At 34.7% G+C, this 27,845-nt stretch overlaps 4 protein-coding genes and 1 pseudogene across 4 annotated transcripts; 2 read left to right on the top strand and 3 right to left on the bottom strand.

The window, feature by feature from the left end:
- Positions 1-12,491: 12,491 nt before the first annotated feature.
- On the bottom strand, positions 12,492-13,922 carry LOC106444482 (transcription factor bHLH162). Its single transcript, XM_013885952.3, has 3 exons — positions 13,722-13,922; positions 13,274-13,612; positions 12,492-12,779 (listed from the first exon to the last, which is right to left on the bottom strand). The coding sequence occupies exons 1-3, from the start codon at positions 13,848-13,850 to the stop codon at positions 12,705-12,707; spliced, it is 543 nt and encodes a 180-aa protein (XP_013741406.1). The 5' UTR covers positions 13,851-13,922; the 3' UTR covers positions 12,492-12,704.
- Positions 13,923-14,938: 1,016 nt separating this feature from the next.
- LOC106444481 lies at positions 14,939-17,085 on the bottom strand (annotated as a pseudogene).
- Positions 17,086-19,143: 2,058 nt separating this feature from the next.
- LOC106440423 (protein POLLENLESS 3) lies at positions 19,144-21,008 on the top strand. Its single transcript, XM_013882079.3, has 5 exons — positions 19,144-19,496; positions 19,603-19,815; positions 19,888-20,036; positions 20,113-20,181; positions 20,254-21,008. The coding sequence occupies exons 1-5, from the start codon at positions 19,293-19,295 to the stop codon at positions 20,915-20,917; spliced, it is 1,299 nt and encodes a 432-aa protein (XP_013737533.2). The 5' UTR covers positions 19,144-19,292; the 3' UTR covers positions 20,918-21,008.
- Positions 20,957-24,091, bottom strand: LOC106440424 (tubulin beta-9 chain). The gene is made up of 3 exons (XM_013882080.3): positions 23,591-24,091; positions 21,917-22,186; positions 20,957-21,824 (listed from the first exon to the last, which is right to left on the bottom strand). The coding sequence occupies exons 1-3, from the start codon at positions 23,982-23,984 to the stop codon at positions 21,151-21,153; spliced, it is 1,338 nt and encodes a 445-aa protein (XP_013737534.1). The 5' UTR covers positions 23,985-24,091; the 3' UTR covers positions 20,957-21,150.
- Positions 24,092-25,600: 1,509 nt separating this feature from the next.
- On the top strand, positions 25,601-27,375 carry LOC106440421. Its single transcript, XM_013882078.3, has one exon. It carries the CDS (start codon positions 25,938-25,940, stop codon positions 27,093-27,095), a length of 1,158 nt encoding a protein of 385 aa, XP_013737532.1. The 5' UTR covers positions 25,601-25,937; the 3' UTR covers positions 27,096-27,375.
- Positions 27,376-27,845: the final 470 nt, after the last annotated feature.

Raw genomic sequence — 27,845 nt, 5'->3', positions numbered from 1 at the left:
AAACATCCTATTTTTTTATTATTAATACATCAATTTCTATGATTACTGATTTTCAGTAAATTTAAATTAATATTAATTCAATAACCTCAATTAATTTTCTTAATTTGAAATTTTCTGTTATTAAATAATATTTTTTTATAGAGATACACAAAAAATTATCTTTGTGAAACAAATCTTTTTACTAAAACAAGATCTTCATTTTCGAAATATATTTAAATATTTTCACTAATTTCGAAATTAGTTTGAAATATTATTATATATTAATAAATTAAGTAATCGTTTATAAAATGAAAAATAAAAAAATTTGTAATATTTTATATATTATATAATTATAATCAATCATATTAAAAGAAAATTATTATATTGAGCTAAATATAATAAAATTGTATTTAATTTATAAATTTTATAAATTTTGTATATTTTATTTTTGTAAGTATAAAATATTTATGTTCAAAAAATAAAATCTAATATGTTGGTAAGATGGGTTAACATTAGCAAACTATATAATACATGTATAAAAATTAACATGTATTTCTTTAAAGCTTATAATATAAAATCTTTTTAACTACTTTAATCATAATATATTTTTATTTTAAATATATTATATATTTATATATTATATTTTAAAAATTCTAATAAATCTGTGTAAAAATATTTTAACAATAATTTAGTGTATTTTAAGTTATCGTTTATAAAAGGAAAAATAAATAAATTATATCTTATTTTATCTACTTTATAGTCATGATCATGTTAAAATACAATTATTATACTTAAATAAATATGATAAAAGTATATTCAATTGATAAATTTATAAATTTTATTTTCATAAATATAAATTATTTATTTTAAAAATATAATATTAAGATATAACGGCTTAAAATTAGCAAACCATATAATACATGTCTAAAAATTAATATATCTTACACTTTTGTATATACAATAATGTATTATCTAAAATGAATAAGCATAAAAAAATATCAGTAAAAAGAAATACAACTTTGAAACACGTATCAGAATTTAGCATAAATTAAATAAAAAATAATTTTCAAATATGTTTTCTTATGAATATATTTTATTTGGCTTAATAACTATGCAAATACAATAAGATAAATATATAATAAAAAAATGAAAATACATACGTTTTAAAAAATTGATTAATTATAACATTTAAATTATAAAAATTTTGTATTTGAAATAGTTATATAAACATTTAAGTATATGATTAACGTTAAAAGTATATACCACTAATGTTTAAAAACAATAATTTATGTATAGAAAAGTGAAAACAGACATCCGCGCGCGCGGATCAAAATCTAGTGTTTCTTATATCATAAGATAACAATTAAACCATCATCTAAACATCTGTATTATTATTTACCAGGCTTTGTTAGAATATAAAAATATGGTTTACCAAAACTTAGATGACACAGTTATACCTATGCCAAACATAAAGTATGAAATACATTCAGTCGTTCATATATGAAAAAGATGGTATCTTTTATATAATTGTCATATGAGTGGGTTTAAATTGTCATACTTTAGCTATATATATATATATATTATGTATTTAATGTATTCATATATGTCGTAAGATTATATTATTTTTTGCATTTTTGGATCAGTCATGTTTTTGCAATTTTAAATTTCAAAGATTACAAATCTTCATATTATAACTAATATTTTTTTTGACAACATATTATAACTAATGTTAAGGGAACAAATTTGAGAATATCCATTATTTATTCCTAACTAACCTGAGATCCTATATCCAAAAAAATATTTTATATTTCTAAAATCCATAATTTGAGTGAATCGGTTAATATATAAGAGGAATAAATCTTATAATATAAAGCAAACAAAATAAACCTTATAAATCCAAACTAAAATTTATAAATCTTATACGTTACTAGAGATTTTTTGTATGTGACATAAAAATTTTGAAATTTTAAAATAATGTTATATATAGTACGATTAACACATTAAAGAAGAGAAACATACTCAGACACATTTTACACAGGTTTTATATGCATAATTTTAAACATTATATATGTATATATTATAAGTTTGAAACATGTAAATGCTTTCTAAAGCTAAATACTTGTTCTGAGTTTACATAACTTATCGAAAGTTTTATCTCTTTTTAAATTCAAATCACAGAAAAAAATATCAAAAAGTTAGTATAGATGGGTTTTTGGGCTTTTAAATCAACACTGAAAATACATGAATCAGATAACAAAAGTTTTATAAACAACTGGATAAAATTTGACCGAGCCAAATATTTTCACACAATATGTTCTTTCTTCTTCAAATTGCGAAGAGCCTATAGGCACAAGAAAAGAAAATCATAATTTTTTTTTCACTTATCTAACATTTTTTCTCCTTTACACACGAAGTTTATTACACTGCTATAAGCAATAGAGAACTCTATTCATATAAGATTTACATCTATGTATTTTGACAAAAAAAATTTTTAGCCAACTTTAGTTTCGGAATGGCCTAACTTCAGTCATATACACTATATTTTCTCTATGATTCAAATCTTACAATTTTAATATATGTGCAGATTTCCATGTGAAAAGCACGCACGCCATCTATCATTCAACCTATTACTTTTTCCAAAGTAAACACTATATATAATCCTCGTTTGGTTAGCTCCACAAACTAATCTCTTTGGATCAGTTTACTAAAAAATATGGATACTAATGTCATAAAAGAATATAAACACTATCAACAACAAATATTGGCACAAGACTATTTGGTTCAAGGAATATATTCCACGTAATGCGTTTATATCATGGCTGGCTTTGCGGAGAAGACTGCCAACCAAGGATCGCTTGAGGCGTTGGGGGTTAAATGTCTCAGGAACGTGCGTCCTTTGTAATCTGGAATTAGAGACTCACCATCATCTCTTCTTTGAGTGTTCTTTCTCTCGCTTAATATGGGAGCCTTTTGCTGCTGAAGTTTGGATTTCTCCTCCGGCTGATCTACACTCTGTTGCAGCATGGATCAATCAACCTCGCGTCAACGCAGATGCGCATGCTACTCCAGTCATCAAGCTCTACTTTCAGTCAGCCATCTACCTGATGTGGAAAGAGCGTAATGCTCGTGTGTTCACAGCTGTCTCCTCACCTTCATCAGTCATCATTGCCTCTCTCGACCGTATGATGTGTGACCGTCTTCTCTCTTACCCAGCAAGTTCTTCTTTCTCCTCTTCTCTACTTCTTTTTATCTTTCTTGTATAAAACTTTCTTAAGGCTTTTTTTACCTTGAGTTGTTGTTGGTTGTTTTTGTTTCCTTGCTGTCAAAAGTTGTTTAAAAACAACAGTGTAACTTTTCAGAAAATGATAATCTTAACATCTTACCAAAAAAGTAACAAATATTGACTTATTTATGTGAATATATATTTTCTTTTAAATCATTATAGTGGACGAAGAAAACACCATAATTTGTACAACAAATTTTCTTAGATTCACCTCATCATACTCACACTACAAGAAAACGTATCTTTACCGAGGAAGTTTAACGAGGAAAAATAATCCTCGTAAAAAAACGTTGATTTTGCGAGGAAATTACGTTGAGAAAGAAAAGCATCGTTATTTCGTCGTAAGGTAACGACAAAAAAAATTCGTCGTAAAGACGATGTAAATTGACGTGGCTTTTACGAGGAAATAGTTTTTCCTCGTAAAAGCCACGTAAATTTCGCGAGTGCTTTACGACGAAATATTTTACGTGTACTTAACGAGGAAATTTTGAATCCACCAACTTGGTAGGTGGCTCACGTTTTTTTTTTGGCCATACAATTAATTTTCGTCGTAATTTCATAGTAAAATTACAACTACCAGATTCGAAATTTTCTATAAATATGGATGTTGGAACATCATTTTAAACACACCAACAACAAAAAACGTGAAAGAAAAAAAAATGGCTGGCTCTGGGACTATTTACGAGTTGCGGAATTGGATGTATATGCATAGAGATGCTAACGGGAGAGTGACGAAAGAATACCTTGCGGGGCTGGAGACATTTATGCACCAAGCAGATTCAACACCGCTCGCCCAAGAAAGTGGTAAGATGTTCTGTCCTTGTCGGAAATGCAACAATTCGAAATTGGCAAACCGTGAAAATGTTTGGAAGCATTTAATAAATAGAGGTTTCACGCCAAATTACTATATCTGGTTTCAACATGGGGAAGGTTATAATTATGATCAGAATGAAGCTAGTAGTAGTAATAGCAATTTTCAGGAAGAACCGGTTAATCATCATTTGCATAATGAACATAGTTACCATCAGGAGGAGATGGTAGATTATGATAGGGTTCATGATATGGTAGCTGATGCATTCGTAGCTCATGATGAAGATGAAGAACCTAATATAGATGCAAAAAAGTTTTACGGAATGTTAAACGCGGCGAATCAACCACTTTACAGTGGTTGTAGAGAAGGTCTCTCTAAATTGTCGTTGGCTGCTAGAATGATGAATATTAAAACTGATCACAATCTACCTGAAAGTTGCATGAACGAATGGGCGGACTTGTTTAAAGAGTATTTGCCGGAAGACAATGTGTCTGCTGATTCTTATTATGAGATTCAGAAATTAGTTTATAGTCTTGGGTTGCCTTCGGAGATGATAGATGTCTGCATCGACAACTGCATGATCTATTGGGGAGATGATGAGAAGCTAGAAGTATGTCGATTCTGCAAGAAGCCACGATTCAAGCCGCAAGGACGGGGACGTAATAGGGTACCGTACCAAAGGATGTGGTACCTACCAATTACAGACAGATTGAAAAGATTGTATCAATCAGAGCAGACTGCTGCAAAGATGAGATGGCATGCCGAGCATACTCAGACGGATGGTGAGATGACTCATCCATCAGATGCAAGAGCCTGGAAACATTTCAACAAAGTACATCCGGATTTTGCTAGCAATAGCCGGAATGTGTATCTCGGATTATGCACAGATGGATTTAGTCCGTTCGGAATGTCAGGGAGACAATATTCATTGTGGCCAGTCTTTCTTACGCCATACAACCTGCCACCGGAGATGTGCATGCAACGGGAGTTGCTATTCTTGACGATATTGATACCTGGTCCGAACCATCCAAAAAGGTCCCTGGATGTTTTCCTACAACCACTGATAAAAGAGTTGAAGGATTTGTGGTCAACAGGGGTGAGGACGTATGATTGTTCAACGAAGACGAATTTTACGATGCGAGCTATGCTTTTGTGGACCATAAGTGACTTTCCTGCATATGGGATGTTGTCTGGATGGACTACACATGGGAGATTAGCTTGTCCATATTGTAATGGAACGACAGATGCGTTTCAACTGAAGAATGGTAGGAAGACAAGTTGGTTTGATTGTCATCGTCGATTTCTTCCCATTGGCCATCCTTACCGAAGAAACAAGAATTTGTTTAGGCACAAAAGGGTTGTGAGAGACACTTCTCCACCATATCTAACTGGAGAACAAATTGAAGCACAAATCGACTACTACGGAGCTAACGAAACAGTTCGTTGGGGTGGTAATTGGCATGTCCCTCGTAATATGCCTGATTCTTACGGTGTTCATCACAACTGGCACAAGAAGAGTATATTTTGGGAGTTGCCATATTGGAAGGATCTTCTTCTGCGCCACAACCTCGATGTGATGCATATAGAGAAGAATTTCTTTGAGAACATCATGAATACAATATTGAATGTCCCAGGGAAGACAAAAGACAACATAAAATCGAGGTTGGACTTGCCGGATATTTGCTCAAGAAGCGAGTTACATATTAAAAGCAATGGACAAGTTCCCGTTCCGATATTCAGACTGTCTTCAGAAAAAAAGTCGGTGTTGTTCAACTGGGTGGCATCAGAAGTGAAGTTTCCCGATGGGTATGTTTCAAATCTCTCTAGATGTGTTGAAAAGGGTCAAAAGTTCTCTGGGATGAAGAGTCATGATTGTCATGTCTTTATGCAACGACTACTGCCCTTTGCATTTGCGGAGCTACTTCCAACAAACGTACATGAAGCACTTGCAGGTTCGTAGTGTTTTATATCACAATAATTTTATAACGGTCTAGTTTGCAAAATAATATACGACTAACAATGTGTTTAATTGTTTTTGGAATATAAAAGGCATTGGAGCATTTTTCAGGGATCTGAGCACACGCACTCTTAAAGAAGAAGTTGTAGAACAGCTTCAGGAGAACATTCCCATCTTATTGTGCAACTTGGAGAAGATATTTCCTCCTGGATTTTTTGACGTCATGGAGCATCTAGCTGTCCACCTCCCATATGAAGCATTGCTTCGTGGACCTGTACATTACGGATGGATGTATCAGTATGAGCGAGCCATGAAATATTTGAAGGGAAAAGCAAAGAACCTCGCCAAAGTTGAAGGTTCTATAATTGCTGGAAGTTTGACGGAAGAAGTTTCTCACTTCACATCGTACTACTTTGCGTCAAAAGTACGTACCCGTAGAAGAGCTCCAAGAAGATATGATGATGGTGGAGTTGCGCCAACATATGCAGTTGCTGGTGTTCCAGACATCTTTAGCCAGATTGGACGACTCGGTGGGAAGTCTAAAGAGGTTTGGTGGTCGAGTGAACAAGACGCTCATAGTGCACACACCTATATTCTACTCAATTGCGAGGATCCATTGATGCGTTATTTTGAAAGGTAACATATATGGACACTTCAAAACACATATAATTAATTATATAATTGCAAGAGATTCATTCCTATGAAATGTGATTAATTTTACAGCCTATTTGTTTCTCAAGTCGAAGAAACATTTCCTGGTATATCCACAAGTGACGTAGACAAAAGGAAAGATCAGCACTTCATTAAGTGGTTGCGGAATCAGGTATTATAACTCAAACTATTTTTTCATACATGATTTGTATTTTAATGTTCTCTTTATTTTTGCAGGTTGATTATGACGACGATGCAGATTATCCTAAGTGGTTACACGAAGTAATTCAATCTCCACTTGTAAAGGTCACCACATCACAGATGTATTTCACACGAGGCTACACTTTTCACACATATGAGTATGGTAGACAGCGGGCGACCAGTAACTATGGAATATGTGTGAAAGGGGAAACAGATTTCTACGGGATCTTGACGGAGATTATTGAAGTCGAATTTCCAGGGATACTGAAGCTGAAATGCGTCATCTTCAAATGTGAATGGTTCGACCCCGTCGTCAACAGAGGTGTTCGGTCTAACAAATTTGGTGTAGTTGATGTCAACGGTGGACGTCGGTACAACAAATTCGAGCCTTTCATCTTAGCTTCACAAGCAGACCAAGTTAGCTTCCTTCCATACCCTCGGATGAGAGATTCGGGTATAAATTGGTTAGCAGTGATCAAAGTTACACCTCGAGGACGAATCATCAGTGGAGAAGAACCACCATTGCAAGAAGAACAGATAAATGAAGTCGAGGAACCTGAACAAGAAGTTGATGACATCCTTCTCATTGATCCGCATAATCACGAATACGAAGATCTTACCGATGATGCCACAGACGAAGCTGTAGAAGACGAGTTTAATGAAAATGATGATATTTCTAGTGATGACGAGAATGTCGATGTATCCGATTGATGTATTTGATTTTGTGTAGTTTGTTTTATGAATAAGGTAATGTGAGAGTTTGTTTTATGAATAAGGTAATGTGGGAGTTTGTTTTATGAATAAGAAATTGTGGGAGTTTGTTTTATAAATAAGTAAATGTGGGAATTGTGGTTTGGAATGGAAATAAACATGGGGTTTGGAATATATGAAGTAGAAGATAAGGAATATGGGGTTTTGGGGTTTTTGGGGTTTGGGGTTTCGGATCTTAGGGATTTAAACGTACTGCTCGTTAATTCCTCGTAATTTAAACGTCGAATGTACGACGAAATCGTCGTTTATTCCACGTAGGACAGAATCGTCGTAAAGACCTCGTAAGGTAAGTTGACGTAAATACCACGTAAAGTAAATGACGAAGGAGGCACTCTTTAATTCCACGTAGGATGATTTCGTCGTAAACACCTCGTAAGGGCACGAGGATTTTACGACGAAATTAAAAAAGCGGGGCACGCTAATTCCACGTAAGCAAGAATCGTCGTAAAAGAGTCGTAAACTAACGACGATATTACGACGAAAATATTAAAAATACTAAAAAAAAGAAGAGAAGAAAGATGCTTGAATCACATTTGGCGAGACTTACGTAAGTCTCGACCACATGAGTTCCAAATATCTTCTTCTCTTCTTTTTTTTCCAAATTTTCTAAATTGGCGAAAGCGGGACTTGCTACTTCCTCATAGTATAAAAACTAGAAAAAAAGAAAAAAAGAAAGATACTAGAATTATATGTGGCGAGACTTAAGTCTCACCCACATAAATTCTAATATCTTCTTTTCTTCTTTTTTTTTTCAAATATTTCTAATTTGAAAAATATTTTGGTGAGGAGTGTGACTTGTGTGTGTGGGACTTGTGTGTGTGGTTTGAGAAGGAAAGTTGTGGGTATTTATAGAAAATAAAGGCTCGCTAATTCCTCGTAACTGGTTTACTCGTTAATTTCACGTAACGCTTTTCGTCGTAAAAACGTCGTTAACGAAAACGCGGGCCTTTGTATTTCGTCGCTATTTCGTCGTAACTGAAAACGCGGGCCTCTGTAATTCCTCGTAAGTTTACGAGGAAATTACGAGGACAAGTAATCTTATATATATCCCGAGCGAGCTCGCTCCGTCTTTCCTCTCCACTTCCTCTCCACTTCCTCCCTAATTCGTAGCAATGGTAAGTCTCCCTAATTCCTCTCTAGTTTGATTAGTTTAGGATAGATTAGGTGGTTAGTATAGGGAATTTAGATAGGTTTACGGATCTTATGTTATTTAGTGTTGATTAGGTGGATAATTTTGGGAAGTATATGTTTACGAAAATTTAAAAAATTTAATTTTTTCTCAGGTTCGAAAAGGTAGACTTACTGCCCATTACAGAGAGATGTTCGGAGAGCCGGGTAGTCGTTTAGACCCGTCGTCTTCTTCAGCTCCCGGTTCTTCGGGTCAGGAGACTGTCCCCGAGACTCAGTACACTCAGAGAGTCATTGGATCTCCTTCTTCTAGTGCACCATCGGTTCTTCACGTGCCTCCCCAGATGCCTCCTCCTCCTGTGCCTCCTACGATGCCGGCACCTCCGATGCCCGCGGCCGAGATTCATCCCGATTTGATGGTGCCTCCGAGTGCTCCTTACTCGCAGTACACCGTAGAGGACATTCTCCGTCTGCCAGGCAGAGAAGGTTTACCAGTCATCGACCCCGACCGACCGGACGGAACTTTATGGTATGTTTCATTATTTTTTTATTCTTTTTAAATTATTTTATAACTTTAAAAAATAATTTATATTTTAAATTTGTATTTTTCAGGTGGGGGATTGACGGATGTCTTGCATCAGACGTAACCGACACGATAAAAGGTTACTTCTCCATGGCACATCCGAACTGGAAAATGACGCCCCACTACGTCAGAAAGACGTGGTTCAAAATTTACGCTGTAAGTTCTATTAATTAAATATATATCTTTAAATTTTTTAATTATTTATATATATATTTTTTTCTGAAAAACTAATTATAAATTATTTTTTCCAACAGCAAAAATATAATTGGGCCTTCGGGATCACTGAGAGGGTGAGGAAGAAGTTTGAAGCGAAGGCGAAAGTTCGCTTGTTGGACACGGTCTCCAACTGGAAGGGTGACTGGATCGTGAAGGGGTATGAGCGTGGCAAACCCGCTGAGCTCACCACGGATGTCTGGGATGGCCTCATCCGATATTGGCGTCTTCCTGATTCCATTAGAATCGCCCAGTCTTGCTCTAACTCCCGTAACACAGTCGATGAGCACGGGAACGGGCCGATGCTTCACACTACGGGCCAAAAATCCCACGCTGGTGTCCGTTTGGAAATGGTAATTAAAAATTTAATTATATTAAATTTTTAGTATATTTTTTATATATATTCTAATTAACAACTTTCTTAAATGTTTTTTTAGGCCAAAGAGACGGGAGAATTCCCGTCTCTTATGCAACTTTACGAGAGGACCCACAAGAACAAGGCGGGCCGATTTATAGATGGCAAGTCCGAACAAATCTACAACGATTTGGCTGCTCGGGTTGAAGAACGCCAGACCCAGCTGACCCAACAGTCCACCGATGGATTACCCGTCACCTTATCCACACCTGAAGTGGATAAGCTTTACGAGGAGGTAAATTTTCTAAAATTTTAATTTTTTTAAATATTCATTTAATTTAACTTTAAATTTTTACTAACAAAATTTATTTTTTGTTTTTAAGGTTGTCCCTAAAAAAAAGGGACGGACGTTGGGGATTGGTTCCGTCAACGATGTTCCGAGAGCGACATCGTCTTATGTTCAGCGACGGGATGATGAAGTCGCTCAGCTGCGTAGGGAGTCCGAAGAGCTGCGTAGAGAGTCTACTCAGCTGCGTAGAGATTCTACTCAGCTGCGATCTCGTATGGGTGGACTCGAGGGCTTCTTGGACGTTGTAGCGGCCACAAATCCGGAATGGGCGACTTTGTTGAGGACCATGCGACAAGAAAATCCTATCCCAGGCCAGTCACCGACCGACGACTCACATGCCGAGGCGGATGTTCAGGCGAGGAGTGATGAATTCTACGAGGCGATTAATTAACGACCACCCAAGTTCTTTTTAATTTCGGTTCTTGTATTATGAATTCAAAACTTATTTATATATAAAATATTTTGGTTTTGATTTTTTTAGAATTTTAATTTCATTAATAATTTAAATTATATTTATAATTATAATTTTTTATATTTCTATAAAATAATGAAACGAAGTAAATTCGTAGCTAATTTTGCGGCTTCTTTACGTGGAAGCTTAACGTGGTTTTTACGAGGAAACGTTTGGAAATCTATCAAGGTTTTTACGTTTTCTTTACGTGGAAAGCTTTCAAGGTATTTACGTCAATTTTACGAGTATTTATTTACGTGTGTCTTACGAGGAAAGATTTTCGTGGTAATTACGAGGAATGTTAGCGACGTCCTTACGAGGAATCTTTACGTGGTCTTTACGAGGAAAATTAGCGACGTTCTTACGAGGAATCTTTACGTGGTCTTTACGGCGAAATATCCTCCTTCGCTTTTACGACGAAATTATTTCCTCGCTAACTTACGACGAATTAGCGAGGATATATGCGTTACGACAAACATATAACGACGAAACGGGTTTCCTCGCTAATTCGTCGTAACACTGCTTTTACGACGAATTAGCGAGGAAAACTGCCCTCGTAAAACTTGTGTTTTCTTGTAGTGTCACCATTTTACCATTTTAATTACATAATTTTACATGAGCTTCTTCACCCTCCCCGGTTATTTTCTCTTTATTTATAACTACAATATAAAGTTATAAACTGTATATATTATAAATTAATAATTTATTTACCCTTGAAGTCTAACGATTAAAAATAGAACATAATTCAATATAGATATATGATTCTATTAATAAATTAGCAGTTACAAATTTGAAATTTCTAGAAATATCAAAAGTCGTATGTTAGTTAATTATCTTCTAAATGACATTTATTTCTAATTTTTTTGGATAAGAATATTTTGGCTGAAGTGGATAGTTCCAAAAGCCTTGAATTTAGTCACTTTTATATAGTAGGATTCTTAGATTCACCTCATCATACTCACCATTTTACCATTTTACCATTTTAATTACATAATTTTACATGAGCTTATTCACCCTCCCCGGTTATTTTCTCTTTATTTATAACTACAATATAAAGTTATAAACTATATATATTATAAATTAATAATTTATTTACCTTTGAAGTCTAACGATTAAAAATAGAAAATAATTCAATATATATATATATGATTCTATTAAAAAATTAGCAGTTATAAATTTGAAATTTCTAGAAATACCAAAAGTCATATGTTAGTTAATTATCTTCTAAATAATATTTATTTCTAATTTTTTTTGGATGAGAATATTTTGGCTGAGGTGGATAGTCTCATAAGCCTTGAATTTAGTTCCTTTTATATAGTAGGATTGTGTGGATAAAGGTAGGTATATGGCTTTTTAAGAGCTAATTAAATATGTAGAACAAGTACAAAAGGCCTTAGGATTTGGGACGTTACTTAAAATTTGAGTTTTGAAAGCATTAGCAGTTTTCGGATATTTTGAAGTCTAGAGGTATTGGCATTGACGTCACCTTCAAGTTATACGCCAACAATATCTAGAAACGATGTGTTTTATCTTCTTTTTCGATGATCTATAAGTCAAAATATTTTGGAATTATCAAACTTGACGTATAAAGCTGCATCTTAAGATATTGCGGAAAACATCCGTATATCAACCCCAGGGTTCTTTGGGGCATTTATAAAAATCAAAATGATGTCTTTGTTGTTTTCATTTTGCTCATAATTGAACATATCATTTCGAATTAGCAGAACTATTTAGGCTCTAAGTGTACCTAATGGTAAGATAGTTAAATGAGAACCATCACTTTCACAATTTCCATAAATCCCCACAGTTTTTAGTAGAGATCAAAAGATATGTATTGTGCTCACAATGAAACATCACTTTCACATTACAAGATAAAATTCAACAAAAGGAACAATAATATAGAACGGAAACAAACAAAAAAAAAGAAAGCTGCAAGAAGAGGGGAAAAGGGTACACATTATTAAAGATAATATTAGTTGAATTTGTTCACAAGTTTCTTCAGACTCTCAGAAATTCTACTACTAGCTCCATAATCACAATCTTCCACCTATATACGTAAATTGTTAAATAAATTAACAAACTAGCAACAAAACAAAACAAAAAATAATGGTCGAGGACATCTATAGATTTAGTAATCAACTAATAAAACAACTTCCAACTAGATGGGAGTTTCTTTGCAGTTTGAGTGCATCTTTAATAAAGATTCTTTATATAATAGATAAGTTAAATTATAACATGCAATTACTTATCAATCGGTTTCTAATGACTGAAAACGTACAACAATACTTACAACTAGATGAGAGCAATGTTGCATTCTGAGTGCAAATAAATAAATATAATATGTATCGACTTATTAATCGGTTTTTAATGATTAAAAACGTGTGTTTTCACCAAGCTGTATATATTATTTCAGTGACCGAACTCTGACCATACTCCCATTGCATGGATTATACCTAATTTAAACATAGAAGTAGTAGCAAATTTTGATTTTCCTATATCTTCAGATCAAAAACAGATATTTTCTTGAGTTTACTAATATACCTTGCAATGAAGAGTGTGGAAGACGGTATCATCAACAGTTGATGATCCAGCGTGAGTGATCTCAGCTCCTGATTCCTCAGTGAGAACACTAATGATCTCATGGAATATGAACTTGTGTTCCACACTTGTCACAAGAAAGATGTGAAGAATCGGACCGGTTTCTTGAATCTCAATTTTTGGCAACCTTCTAGGCACAGAGACATCGACACTCGATGACATGGGTGAAGATCCAGTCGCAGCAAGTTTCCCCTTCCTTTCTGTCATTTTCTCCACGTTCACTTGTAGCTTCTTGATGTAGTTTGCAGCTTCATCAAGCTGATCAGGAAGTGTTAAAGGCGCCTATAACCAATATAAAAAAAGAAAGGTTTTTTTATACATGAATTAATAGATTAGACATGAGATCGCATATTATAAATGCATATCAGAGGATAAAGAAGAAGAGGAAAACCCTAGAGGTTTGAGGAAGAAGAGAGTTGAGTTCTGAATAAAGAGCTTTCATCTGAATCCTTCTATTTTTCTCAATCGTTTTGCGATCTACAGATCTTGCCTGACTAGTGTTTGAAAGGCCCTGATCCATTTTGTTTTTCTTAGTCTTGAAGTGTTTCGCACATACTATGAAACTCAATATTAACCACACTTATATAAAGAAAGAAGTTATGGTTGGCGTAAGTGGCATATGGGTTCTCCTAATGATAATTAGCTTGTGCTAATAAAAAAATTAGGTAAAAGTAAGAAAGGGTATATATACCAAAAGGCGAAAAAGGTCCGTATACAGATATAGATGATAACGAAAGCAAAGACAAAGTTAAAAAGTAATCTCTTTTAATATAATTCTTGACTTGTTCTTTTTAATATTGTGATGTATTCATATGGTTTGACTTAAGAAGAGACCAACATTAGTTTAAATGTTTTTTCAAAAAAAAAACATTAGTTTAAATTAGTAAAAAAACAGTAGTTAAAATTAGTTAAGAGCAGTACTGGCCCTGGCCACAAACAAGAAAATCATGGATTTCTGACCGCCACAGAATTAAATATTTTAGCGGCCATTTAAACACTAAATGTGACTTTATTCTACTAGTCTTGAGATTAATGGCTTTTGCTAGAGGTCATGGGTTCAATTCCTAGTAACACATACATTTAATTTTGGTCTTTATTTTATTTTGGCTTATAGCCTTCAAACCTGTAAGACCGGCACTGGTTAAGAGTATGAGTTAATCAATTGGTTTTGACCTAAAAATTATATAAACTATTAACATGGTGTACTGAAAATATCAACACATTTTGTATTTCTGTTCTAGAGCAGTTTCTAGGTTCCTCCAGTATCATTAAGTAGAATTAATCGTACTTACATTTACTTGCTATAATTATTTTCACTGATATGACATTTTTTTGTTGAAATCATAAAGCTGGGAACGTAAGCCCATACATAATTACTTTCATATAACTCATTGTCTTTTTATCTGAATACCGTCATCATTGGAAAAACACTTAAAATTGTTGTCAATTATGTAAAAAGAAGAAAGATGAAAGAAAAGGTTTGTGAAATGGAAATTGGTGGGGATAGTATGGTCAACTTTTTCGCTAAGGCAATGCGTGGACTTTGTTGAACCACTCGAACATTATCGACATGCTCCTTAATATTTTTGTTCCCATCATCAATTTGTAAAATGAATCTTTATCATGTGTGTTTCTCTTTTCTTTTTTTTTTCTTTTTTTGGGCTCAATTTCAACTTTCATTCACCAATATAGAGTTTACAATGTGTGTCTCTCTTTATTGTGTACATACTAGACTACTATTTTATGTCGGACGCTTATATCATATGCATGTATTACGGTTATAGAATAGTGTAATTGTACTTGAGCACTTTTTTGTAAAGCTTACTTGTAGAGTACTTCCAATGATTAAAACTATTAAACTTAAAAATATTCAAATTTAATGAAATTGTATTGAAATTTAGAATTGTCAAATCAAAATGTTTTTTTTTTTCAGGAAACATCTCCGGATATGTTGCTTTCAACAACAAAAAAATATAGACAATATGCTTAATGAAGTGTTTATTGTCCACTTAGAAATTTCCACCATCCTGCCAAAAAAAAAAGAAATTTCCACCAAATGTCAAATGTTTTTATCCATTATATAATGCAGTCGACATTAAGAATCAATTTTTTTTACTGTTACTTCACATTCTATTATACATCGATCCTTAAAATTACACAAACATTTGATCATAGGATACCTATTACTAGTAGGGTAGGCCACATAGAAGGTGGTAGACTCACTTCTTCAACATGTGAAAATTAGTTGCGACACCAATATTAATTCACTTTATTACCTGAGTTTAGTAAGGATGAAGTAATAATTTAATTTTGTTTTTATTAACGCAGGTAGAAATCTGAAAGACCTTCAGTAACACAATGGTTTAAAAAAATAAGATTGAAGAACTTACACATTCATACATCAGATATAGCACTTTAGCAAAACGCTATCACCTAATTGCTTAGACAACAAATCTCTCAAAGCTACTGATTCTAAACAGTTCATAGATGCAACCTATCTCTCATCTCTCGCGCACCATTCCGGCAAAACCTCAACCACTATCTTCTGCAGCAGTCTCTGCTCAAACCCATCTCTAAAAAGCACTTCAAGGTCTTTGATGTTTCCCCTCAAATCCAACAAGACACTGTAGTCCACGGCCATAACAGTAACCAAGATAGAATCTAAATTTATATCCTCCAACACCACAAATTCCACCCCACCATAGCTGGTTCCTGAGTCTGCAACCAGTTCATTTTTGGTGAACAATACATCTTTAGTACCGGTGTTGGAAGAAGCAAGGATAGGAGGAGAGTGTTGTGCATTGCTAGCTACTACGATTTGAATAGGTTGGATCAAAACATCAGATTCTTCTTGCGAGGAAATGCTCGAGAGTTCATCAGCTAACGAGGAAGATAGTATTATGGCGTCATATTCTTGTAATAGCTTTGAGTAGTATCCACCAGTATCCAAATCCCTTTCTCCCATCTTGTCAAGAAAACAACCATTGACAGATATAGAACACCAGAGGGAGAGAAAAGGCTTTCCTGTTAACATCCGATGGATGAATCCTTCGTTCATCTTCTTGCATAAATCTTCCTCATACCAACAGTGACATCGATTCCAGCATCTTTCAAATGGCTGATACCAGAAGAAGAAACGATTGGGTTTGGATCAACCATCCCAACTACAACTCTTTTCTCCTTAGCGTTGATCAGTGCTTCAGTGCAGGACGGTGTTCTCCCGTAGTGGTTACATGGTTCTAAGCTAACATAAGCAGTGGCATTCTCGGCTAACTCTCCAGCATCTTGAAGAGCAAACGCCTAACAATGTTCAACACGAAATCAAACTCATAACACAATCAAGAAAACACAATGCAAATCTACCCAAAGCACAACAAACAATCCAAAGTTTTCTCATTTACAGAAGCCCATCAAGCAAGACAGCATCTTTTGTTGTTACCTCAGAATGAAAACACAGTGTAATCTATCAGAGACACAAGAAATAACTGAAAGTCTTGTCATTTACAGAAACCCACCAAGCAAGACTGCATCTTTTGTTGTTACCTCAGCATGAAAACACAATGCAAATCTACCCAAAGCAAAAGAAACCATTGAAAGTCTTCTCATGTTACAGAAACCTCAGCATGGGGCTGACCAGCTTTAGGATGAAAGCCTTGGCCAACAATCTTTCCGTCTTTAACAATGACACAACCTACCATTGGATTAGGACTAGTACACCCCATTGCTCTTTGTGCCAGCTCCACACACTTCCTCATTGAAAATTAATGTGATGAATGTGTTCATCTATATCCCTTATATATTAATTGAAAAACATTACAACATTTTTTGTGTAGGTACTTGTCATCACTGTAATGATTCTTAGAATATCCTTAAAGAAATATGTTAATCCATCTAAATATATAATAAATTTTTATTACAATAACCGTAAATTCATTATTAATATTCTTCATTATTTCCTTAAATAAAAATTACGGGATTGCCTAATGTGGCTAAAGTATATATATTACAATTATTATTTTGAATAATAAAGATTTGATAAAAAAATTAATATATTTTCTATCATATTTTTTTAATTTCAAACTACTAAAATAAATTCAACAAACAAATTAACCATATAATAAAAAAATTAAAGTTTTATGTATATGCTATATTTAAAAATTTTAAAAACGACTATAAATTACTAAACATGTTAAAAGTCTCACACTCAAAATTTTGTGATCCATGGTTTAAATTTTTTATTATGACAAGATACAAATGATTAAAAATCATAGAAGTAGAAAGTCTCACTTAAATTATATACCATATAAAATACATAAATATTTTAATTTCAAAATTTACTTTAAACAATTTTTTTTTGATAAAAGCTTTGAACAAATATTGATAATTTATTTCTTTTAAATATAAATTACCAAAACTATTAATCCCATATTTTGTTATCAGTAATTTAAAATTTTTGATATAAAAGATAAAAAATGATCAAAAACCATATGAGTAGAAAAACATCATTTAATAAATATTAATATTAAAATTATATTATATATATGTTAATATCATTTAAATTTAATTACATATCATATCAAATAGAAAAAATATTGTTTCAATTAATAAAATTTATTTATATGTCCACACCAATTTAATTGTATATATAATAGTTACTGATTTTTTAATTATTCAATATATTTATTATTTCATAATATGTAAAAAATATAATACATAAAATTTCAATATATATTTATTATTTCATAATATATAAAAAACATATAATACATAAAATAATTTATATATAATGTTCATTCCGCGCAAGGTGCACGTCTTATATATCTATACTATACTAAAAGGGATTGAGTGAGTCTTTTTAAGCTATCCACCTCAGCCAATTAAATCAACTAATCATATGTTATCAAACTGCCATGTCATTTTGTAAAATCCACATCATATTTCTTTGAAAAAAATGAAACTTCACGGACGGTTTGCTGCTACTTCTTCCGATTTTCTATTAGTATTAGCTGCCTACACAAACCAGAAAGCCAAGAGTTTCTACCTCTTCATATACTTTGCAATTAAATTCTCATCTTCAATAAACAGGTTGAGTTCCAAATTAATATTAAAGACCTCTAAATGACTCCTACAGCTTCATCTTTAATGTAAACAGGTTTTAGATTTTAAAGACTTCTAATTCATGTTATATTACAAAATTCAAAATTGGTTTATTACAATTAATATTTTACCATTAGATATATTAATACAATATTCTAGATCGATATTCAATTGTCAGTTTTCAACTATTACACGTAAAAAATATTATTAAGTACGTTTTTTTTTTAAAAGGGGGTTTTATATTTTAAGTAGGTTATTGGGGTACTTTTTCTTTCTTGAATTTATTCGAGATGAGATTCCGATCTTTTAAACTAAGATAATTTATGTTCTATACATAATTCTATTTTTTTTACATAACTCTAAAATCTCGGATTTGATTCTTCATATTTTATTAGTTAATTGTGTTACATATAATAGAAATACTCACTTCAAACTAAATATATTAAAAATTAAATTTAAAAATTAGTTATATATAATTTAGTATACAAAAATTCACATACAAATAAAAATATAAATGTAACAAATTTAAATATATTATCCGCGCGTAGCGCGGAGAAAGGATCTAGTTAGTATAAAAGTAAAACTCAAAGCTTGTTTAGTTCTTATGTTAACCGTCTCTGTAACTCCTACAGTCCTACTTGACTGGATTTTAATTTACCATTTTGCCCCAGCCTTAAAGCCTTAAAAGTTCGTTTATTTATATACAAGCCCTTGAAGTTTTTTGATATTGCGTTTTTGCTTTACGTTCTTGATCTTTTACTCGGACGATCTCTGAGAGGGAGGAACACGAGAACTTGACTTCCGAGAAAAAGTCTTTCTGCAGAAGAAACCGAAGTAGTGAACTTTCTCAAATCGACCAAAAAGAATGTGTCCCTTCGAAGATCGTCGTGCTCCACCTGGGGTATACTGGACTCCGCCTCCGGCGAGAAGAACAGAAAATGCGGCGGCGATGCCGATGCCGTTGTCGGAGAGGAGAAGACCACCGTCATCTGAGAAACGCGATCCATTTCACATCGTCCACAAGGTTCCTTCTGGCGATTCTCCTTACGTCAGAGCCAAACATGCTCAGGTATTGAAAATTTTCACGCGGGAAAATTGATTTTTTACCCCTTATCTAGGGTTTCTAATTTTAGTTCTTGATTCTTGCTAAACACGTTTCTCTCTAATATATACAGTTGGTGTATAAAGATCCGAACCGAGCTATATCACTGTTCTGGGCTGCAATAAACGCTGGTGATCGTGTTGATAGTGCGTTGAAGGACATGGCTGTTGTTATGAAACAGCTTGACCGGTCTGATGAAGGCATCGAAGCCATCAAGTCCTTTCGTTATCTCTGTCCTTTTGAGGCTCAAGACTCCATTGATAACTTGCTTCTCGAGCTTTACAAAGTAAAAATCAAAGTCTCCATCTTTTTTCTCATTATGTAAGTGTTTATGGATGTGTTGAAATGGGGTTTGCAGAAGTCGGGGAGGATTCAAGAAGAAGCTGAGTTGCTTGAGCACAAGCTGAAAGTGATTGAACAAGGAATGGGGTTTGGTGGTAGGATCGTGAGAGCAAAGAGGGTTCAAGGGAAACACGTCACCATGACTGTAGAGCAAGAGAAAGCAAGGTACCAAGACTTAAAGTCTATTAATCTCAATGAGTACTTTTGTCTCTTGAGCTGACGTTTCCATTCTTGTTTAAAGGGTACTAGGAAACTTGGGATGGGTTCATTTACAGCTACATAACTATGGGATTGCAGAGCAGCATTACAGGTTTGGTTCTTGTTAGTTAGTGTTTGATCTTGTGAGTCTTTTTTTTATATGCAATTATGTATCCATGAACAGGAGAGCTTTGTGTTTGGAACCAGACAAAAACAAACAGTGCAACCTGGCCATCTGCTTGATGCGTATGGGTCGAATCCCAGAAGCTAAATCTCTGATTGATGCTGTTAGAGATTCATCTGCAGAGATTGAGTCCGGAGATGAACCGTTCACGAAGTCTTACGACAGAGCCGTTGAGATGCTAGCAGAAGTGGAATCTAAAGATCCAGAAGATGGTCTTTCGGATAAGTTCTACGCCGGATGTTCATTTGCAAACGGAACAATGAAGGAAAACAAAGCTCCTCGAAACGCAAACAGGAACCACTCACATGTTCCTCCTTCTCCAGCATCTGTTAGACAAAACTCTGCAGGCTTGTTTACACAACCACGAGGATGCAAAGGGGATCAGAAGAATGGGGTGTCTGAGGAAGAGACAGGAGGTGCAGCTCGAAAGCTACTGTTTGACAAACCTATTGGTTCTCAACGTGTTAAGCTTTTGAAGAGTGGAGAGGGAGAACAACACGTGAAGGGAAAGAAGCTGGACCAGAACATGATTCAAGATCTCCATGAATACATCAAAGATACTGCAGACTGTTTGAAGAGTGGATCTAAGAAAAGCTGGGCAGATATGGCCGAAGAGGAAGATGAAGAAAGTGTGCAGTCACAGCTTAAAACCGCAAAGATCTAATTGTTTATACAGTTTTTTGGTCGGAGAAGTTGTATAGGCTTGACATTGAAATGTTTGCATAGGCATATGAGATTTTACATTCCAGAACAAATCTCGGTTCAATAACAAAATACACAAAGCACATAAAGAGAGAAACTTCAATTCAAGGAACAAACATTAAAAAAAATGAGTGGCACAACTTACAGGCTTACAGCTTGCGTGAAGTAGTACTAATAGTAATCGATCATGTTTTCTTAAGCTTCTTCTTCTTCCTCTTCGTCCTCCTCATACTCCTCTTCACCGACTGTAGCGTCCTGATATTGCTGGTACTCTGCAACAAGATCATTCATGTTACTCTCAGCTTCCGTGAACTCCATCTCGTCCATTCCTTCTCCCGTGTACCAATGAAGGAAAGCTTTTCTCCTGAACATAGCAGTGAACTGCTCACTCACACGCCTGAACATTTCCTGGATCGAAGTCGAGTTCCCTATGAAAGTCGACGCCATTTTCAAACCAGTTGGAGCTATATCGCAGACGCTTGACTTCACGTTGTTTGGAATCCACTCAACGAAGTACGATGAGTTCTTGTTCTGGACGTTCATCATCTGTTCATCAACCTCTTTGGTGCTCATCTTCCCACGGAACAGAGCAGAAGCGGTCAAGTAGCGGCCATGGCGAGGATCAGCAGCACACATCATGTTTTTGGCGTCCCACATCTGTTGGGTTAGCTCAGGGACGGTTAAGGCGCTGTACTGTTGTGACCCTCTTGATGTCAACGGTGCAAAACCCACCATGAAGAAGTGGAGTCGCGGGAAAGGGATGAGGTTGACAGCGAGCTTTCTGAGGTCGGAGTTTAGTTGACCAGGGAAACGGAGACAGCATGTGACGCCGCTCATGGTAGCTGAGATGAGGTGGTTAAGGTCACCAACTAAGGTAAACCACAGAAGAAACAAGAACAAACAAAGTCAGTGTTTGTAAAGTGCAGTCACATGGGGAACCAAGAAGATTTTGTGAACTTACATGTGGGATTAGAGAGCTTCAAGGTGCGGAAACAGATATCGTAGAGAGCTTCGTTATCCAAAACCATACATTCGTCAGCATTCTCAACGAGCTGGTGAACAGAGAGTGTAGCATTGTATGGCTCAACGACGGTGTCGGAGACTTTAGGAGAAGGGAAAACAGAGAAGGTCATCATCATACGGTCGGGATACTCCTCTCTTATCTTGGAGATGAGAAGAGTTCCCATGCCAGAGCCAGTTCCTCCTCCCAAAGAATGACATACTTGAAAACCTGTTAAAAAAAAATAGATCATCCATCAGCCTCTAAACCGAAAACTGAAATAACCGAATTGAACCGAAACAATCTAATTTTAAATACATAAACTAGATATTGACCCGCCCTCGAGAGGGCGGGTATATGTTTTGTTTTTAAATTTTTTTGTCTAATATAATTTATATGGTTGTGTGTTTGTAGAATCATATTTTTGTATGATATAAATTTAATAGAATAGATAATTTTTGTAAGTATATTAAATAAATCAAGTTCCATATGTATTTGTGTCTTTCCTTATATCATATATGTATTTTTTTTGTAATCATATTTGTGTTTTTATCTGTGATCATATATTCATATTATAGACTACATGTAGGGATAAGAGTTAAGGTTCGATTCCGACTATTCAGATATTGGTCTTTAGATGAGAGATTAAAACCTATTTGGATATTTATAAATTTTAGTTCGGATTCAGTTTGGATCATTACGGGTTCAGTTCAAATATGGATATTCATTTAAATTATGTAAAAATATTAAAATACAAATATACCATAAATTCTATTAATTGTGCGACTGGTTTTTCCGCTACCACCCGCAAACGCTGCTTTTGCGGTTGGTAGCGGTTGTCGGTAGTTTGCAACAATCACTCAAATCGCTCTAAACCGCTTCAACCCGCTCCGAATCTCATAAATTCAAAAGCTGGCTCCAGCTACCGTTTGCGGTTGCGGGCGGTTGCGGGAGGATAATTTTTTTTCTTTTTTTAAATCAATATATATACAAAAGTAAAAATGTTTAATAAAAAAATTTAAAATTGAAATTATAAAAATATTAAAATATATCTATTATATTTTAATTAATATTATAAAATTTTATAATAAAAATAATTTCAATAAATTTTCAAAAATTTATGGGTGAAAGTAAAAATATTTAATAAAAAATATTAATTAAAATAAAGAATCCGAGTAATAGTTGGGATTATGTTAGGAAAAATGAAATACATGAACATCATCGAAAAAATTGTTGGGATTTGAACAGTAAAAATAATGGTGGTTACATAACAAAAATAAGATATATGGATACAGTTACAAAAAGTGGTGGTTGCCGATCATTAGGCACTTTAAGTGGGGGGTTACATAATATATATATATTTCATTGCAGTTATATTAAAAAGGTATGTATTATTAAAATTTAAGTTGGACATAACTTTTTATCAATGGGTCACACTGCTGTTTTAATAGAATAGATGAACGGTTAAGGAATAACAAAAAAAAAAAAAACCGAAAACCAAATGCTTAGTCTCAAACGACGGCGTATCACAAATTTAAATCAAGAAACGCTAACGAATAATAAGCAGGCGTTAAACTCAGGCATAGCGTGTACTACTAACAGCAGATCTAAAAAAAAACGAAGCGCGAATCTCACCTTGAAGACAATCACAGTTCTCAGCCTCCTTCCTCACGACATCGAGCACCGAATCAATCAACTCAGCTCCCTCCGTATAATGCCCCTTCGCCCAGTTATTCCCGGCGCCAGACTGCCCGAACACGAAGTTATCCGGCCGGAAAATCTCCCCGAACGGCCCGGATCTGAGGGAGTCCATCGTTCCGGGCTCCAGATCCATGAGGACGGCGCGCGGGACGTACTTGCCGCCGCTGGCTTCGTTGTAATAGACGTTGATCCTCTCGAGCTGGAGATCTGAGTCGCCGCGGTACTGGCCGGTGGGGTCGATGGCGTGCTCGCCGCAGATTACTTCCCAGAACTTAGCACCGATCTGGTTTCCGCACTGGCCTCCTTGGATGTGAAGGATCTCTCTCATTCTCAGCAGGTGTTTTCTCTCCTTGGGGTCGCTTTGTCGTTTTCTCGAGAGTATTTGGCGACTCCTCTCTGTGTTAATTGATGGAATGATTGAGGGGTATTAAAAACAAAAGAACTTTTGAATGTGGTAGTAATCGGCTATATATAGTTTACGTTCTTCTTTGTCTTAAAACTCTTGTCATAATTTGCAATATGGTCCTTTATATTCTCTTGATCTCTTAGTTAACCCCTAATAGTTTTTATCTTTCTCGATTCTGTTTCTTTATGTGATATGAAGACCAGAAGATTCGATTTTTGCGTCATCAGTGGGTTTTCCTTTGTTGTTTAGAGCTAATTGATCTGTTTACACCATTTTTAGGCTTGTAGTTATTTAGAAAATCCACCATAATGATCTAGATTAGCTGATAACAGAAATTCGAAATAAATGAGTTACAGGCCAATGCCAATAGTTGTTCCAACCTATCAAATTGCTTAATATGGTTTCTCGAGTTTATTTACAACACTGTTGAAAGTGTTGAAAGTAGACGAGTTAGAACAATTAGTTGATATATTGCACACATTTCAAGTGAACAAATAAATATACATGCTCTTTTCATATCAAAATTTTAGCTGTGCGAAATGTGTTTTTTGTCAACAACATAAAAGATAGCCAGTTCAAAAAAACAACAACATAAAAGATAACAACTTGGATAATTGCCGTTAAAAATGTTTTTAACATATAACTATAAATAAAATTTTGTCTATGGTTAGAAATAGTAATTATTAACAAAGTTTATATAGAGTTATAGTTACTAGTTTAATAGATAGGAGGTATTTTAAAAAATATGTTTGGAAAAAAGTATAAAACAAAAGAATCTTGAAATAGCTACAAGACTACAACTGATTAACCATGCCAGTATCTAAATTTAAATACACAATATTGAATAATTTAGTTTTCAGTTTAGGTTTAGTTTGAGGCATTAAATTTGTTGGTTTTACAAAATCCAAATGCATAAAAATAAAATTCAGTATGGTCTGAAAATTCATTTATCTAAGAAGTCCTAAGTTGCTCATTTCCATGTCTTTCGTTAATGTAATAGATTTTGTTAATTCTTTTAGATTGGCTTTAAAAAAATTTGAGATTCTAATCAGTAGTTTTTTTTTAATGAAATAATTTTAAATTTATTCACTTAAAAAAAAATTATACAACCTAATGCTTCTTTGTACAGAAATAAAAAACCTATTCAAAATTTTATGATGAAAAAATCATCTACTTCCAAACCATATCTTTATGGCCTTCTCATGTTTATTTCCAGCTATTTTTCTCAGTGATGAAATCCTATTTCGAATAAGTTTATCCGAACTGATGATTGAGGAGCTTCTCCCAAGTCAGTAGTTTTACTTGCTACTGAAGTGAGTATTATATACTACCAGTATAAATATTTCTACATAAAGGTGAATCTGGCTAAAATTAGTTTGTGTAAAGTCTAAATTCCTGTAAGTTCGATGTAACATATATAAATTCATTAATTATGTAATTTTAGTGTTTTGTTTATAATTAGTTTCAGTTTCAAAGGTTAAATGTATGTTATCTATGGGATAAATGATATTATGGTTTGATTTTAATTATGGGTTTATTAGTTGGTTCAGTTCAAACTTCAAAGTGCTAAATCTTAAAGCCCACCTAGTATTGTGTGGTACAGTTGTACATACTATTATGGAAAACAAATAAAAAAGAGAGAAAAATACAAATAAATGGTCAAAGGCACGCGTCGTCGTGTAATGTCTTTATAACTGTTTCTTCTTCCAACATATAGCTCTCTTACAATCGCCTTTCTCTTACAATCGCCTTCACTTTCTCCGCAAAGAAAAGCCTTCTTCTTCTCTTCCTTTTCTTTCTCCAATGTGGTCTTATTAATGCCTTTGATCTTCTCCTCTATCTCTTCATTTTACATTTTACATTGTTCTCTTCGCCATGCCTTTGCCTTGGAACAAATCGAAATCGAAATCGAAATCGGGTCGGATCTCCAGATTCGTATCGGACCTCCGACAATCTCCGAAACGCGGCGGATCTCTCGTTGTCGAGACTGGATTCCCAACCTCTCTTATCGATCTCTTCGTTAAGAATCGCGATCGTCTCAACAAATCTTCTTCTAAACGTAACAACAACAACAACAACAGCAACAAAGCTCAGACACAAACCGTTCCGACACGACGGCTCGTTTCTTCTCCGCCTCCTCCTTCTCTGCCTCAGAAGCTCGATCCACCGTCGGAGGATCTCGCCGCGAGTAAGATCGAGGAATGTTTAGTCGCTGCGGAGAATAGAGACGACAGTGGCAACGACCACGACAGCGGTAATCGCCGCGGCGGAGGATGTGTTTTGATGGTGGTTGCGGTTAAGATTTTCATGGTGGCTGTGCTCGCCTTGAGCACGAAGAAGCTAGCAGCGGGGATCACTCTCTCCGCCTTCTCCCTCCTCTTCCTCGAGCGTGTGTTCACACTCTTAAATCTCTGCCCCGACGCGCAGGTTCGGCTCGGTACGCTGATTGGGAAGCTCATAGGTAGGAAGCGTATAGAGAAGCTAGAAGAGTCGTCATCCTCACAGAGAGACAAGGTCTCTTTTGAAATCATCGAAAGCGTTGAAGAATCGAGAGATTGCGTTGAGGAGAGAGAGGTGCAGATGATCAGAGACGTGGTGGTGTTGACGAAAGAGAAGAGTAAAAGCGCGAAGCTGAGATCAAAGATTGCGAAGAAGATTGTGCCGAAGAAGTTGAGGAGTTACAAGAAGAATAGGAAGATGAAGCTCAAAGAAAAAGAACAAGCGGTAGAGGTAGTAGAAGAAGAAGAGTCGTTGACTGAAGTGTCGAGTTTGTACTCCGAGGATAGAGTGGAGAGCAAAGTATCTGAGGGAGATGAGATTGGTTCGAATCCGCCATTGTTGGAGAGCTGTGAAGAGATTGAAGAAGAAGAAGAAGAAGAAGAATCAAAGGGGGATCTAACGAAAGCGATTGTGTTGATGATAGTGATTGCTCTTGCTGGATTATTAAGCGGCAAAGTCGTAGCTATTGGTCTGACACTCTCTTCGTGTCTGATTCTGAGATTGGTCTGCTGCAAATCTCAAACTAGTCTCTGAACACCAAAAAAGACTCGGTCTTTGAGATATTTTGTTTTCTTCTGTTTCCGTGGCAGTGGTGGGGCCCACGGATCAACGGGTTGCGGTGCTGAAAGGGAGTGTTGTTGGGTTGTTGGCAGTTCGAAGCTACAATTGTTTGCTTATGAAACTGTAAATTAAAAAACAAAATCATATGAACAGAGGAAATTGTTAGTATTATATAATGGTCAAAGAGTCGATAAGTTGTTGTTTACTGTGAAGGAAAACAAGTTAATAGTATATTTTGAAAATTAATTGTTAATAGTGAAAGGCACTTGAGGCAGAGCATTAACGTTTGTGTCGGCTAGACTGTCATTGTTAACAGTGAAAGGCACACCATGGGAGAATATTGTTGAATCCATAGATGGAACCGTATCTGTTGGAAAATATTATAAAATATACTACAGTATAATGTTGTATGAATGAGCTGCACTGTTTATTGAAATCTCATCCTAACTCAAAGTATACAATGTATATACTACAATTTTAGTTCTTAAATAGTGGAAAGCCTTATTGCTTGCTCAATCTGTCAGTGACCGTGCGAAGAGTCTTAGAGGTCTAAGGCAAATTTTAAAAATAAGCTTATTACAACTATAATGAAAACAATTTTACAATATGATATTCGCTTTTATCAAATACACAAATCTAACGCTGTAAAAGAATAAATTTATGCTATATTATGTCATATGAGAAAAAAATACATGAATTCAGAAGGTTAGTTAGTCTATTATG

Source organism: Brassica napus, chromosome A3 (genome assembly GCF_020379485.1).
Source record: "Brassica napus cultivar Da-Ae chromosome A3, Da-Ae, whole genome shotgun sequence".
Taxonomy (NCBI): domain Eukaryota; kingdom Viridiplantae; phylum Streptophyta; class Magnoliopsida; order Brassicales; family Brassicaceae; genus Brassica; species Brassica napus.
The sequence above is the reverse complement of the archived record's forward strand: the minus strand, read 5'-3'. Positions and strand labels throughout refer to the sequence as shown.

Coding starts and splice junctions, on each gene's coding strand:
- LOC106440423 (XM_013882079.3), top strand. CDS start 19,293: ATGTGTCCCTTCGAAGATCGTCGTGCTCCACCTGGGGTATACTGGACT. Junction 19,497..19,602: donor TCAGAGCCAAACATGCTCAG/GTATTGAAAATT, acceptor TAATATATACAG/TTGGTGTATAAAGATCCGAA. Junction 20,182..20,253: donor ATTGCAGAGCAGCATTACAG/GTTTGGTTCTTG, acceptor ATCCATGAACAG/GAGAGCTTTGTGTTTGGAAC.
- LOC106440421 (XM_013882078.3), top strand. CDS start 25,938: ATGCCTTTGCCTTGGAACAAATCGAAATCGAAATCGAAATCGGGTCGG.
- LOC106444482 (XM_013885952.3), bottom strand. CDS start 13,850: ATGGATCAGGGCCTTTCAAACACTAGTCAGGCAAGATCTGTAGATCGC. Junction 13,613..13,721: donor TTCTTCCTCAAACCTCTAGG/GTTTTCCTCTTC, acceptor TATTGGTTATAG/GCGCCTTTAACACTTCCTGA. Junction 12,780..13,273: donor TCCACACTCTTCATTGCAAG/GTATATTAGTAA, acceptor TTACGTATATAG/GTGGAAGATTGTGATTATGG.
- LOC106440424 (XM_013882080.3), bottom strand. CDS start 23,984: ATGAGAGAGATCCTTCACATCCAAGGAGGCCAGTGCGGAAACCAGATC. Junction 22,187..23,590: donor GAACTGTGATTGTCTTCAAG/GTGAGATTCGCG, acceptor TTTTTTTAACAG/GTTTTCAAGTATGTCATTCT. Junction 21,825..21,916: donor GAAGCTCTCTAATCCCACAT/GTAAGTTCACAA, acceptor GGTTTACCTTAG/TTGGTGACCTTAACCACCTC.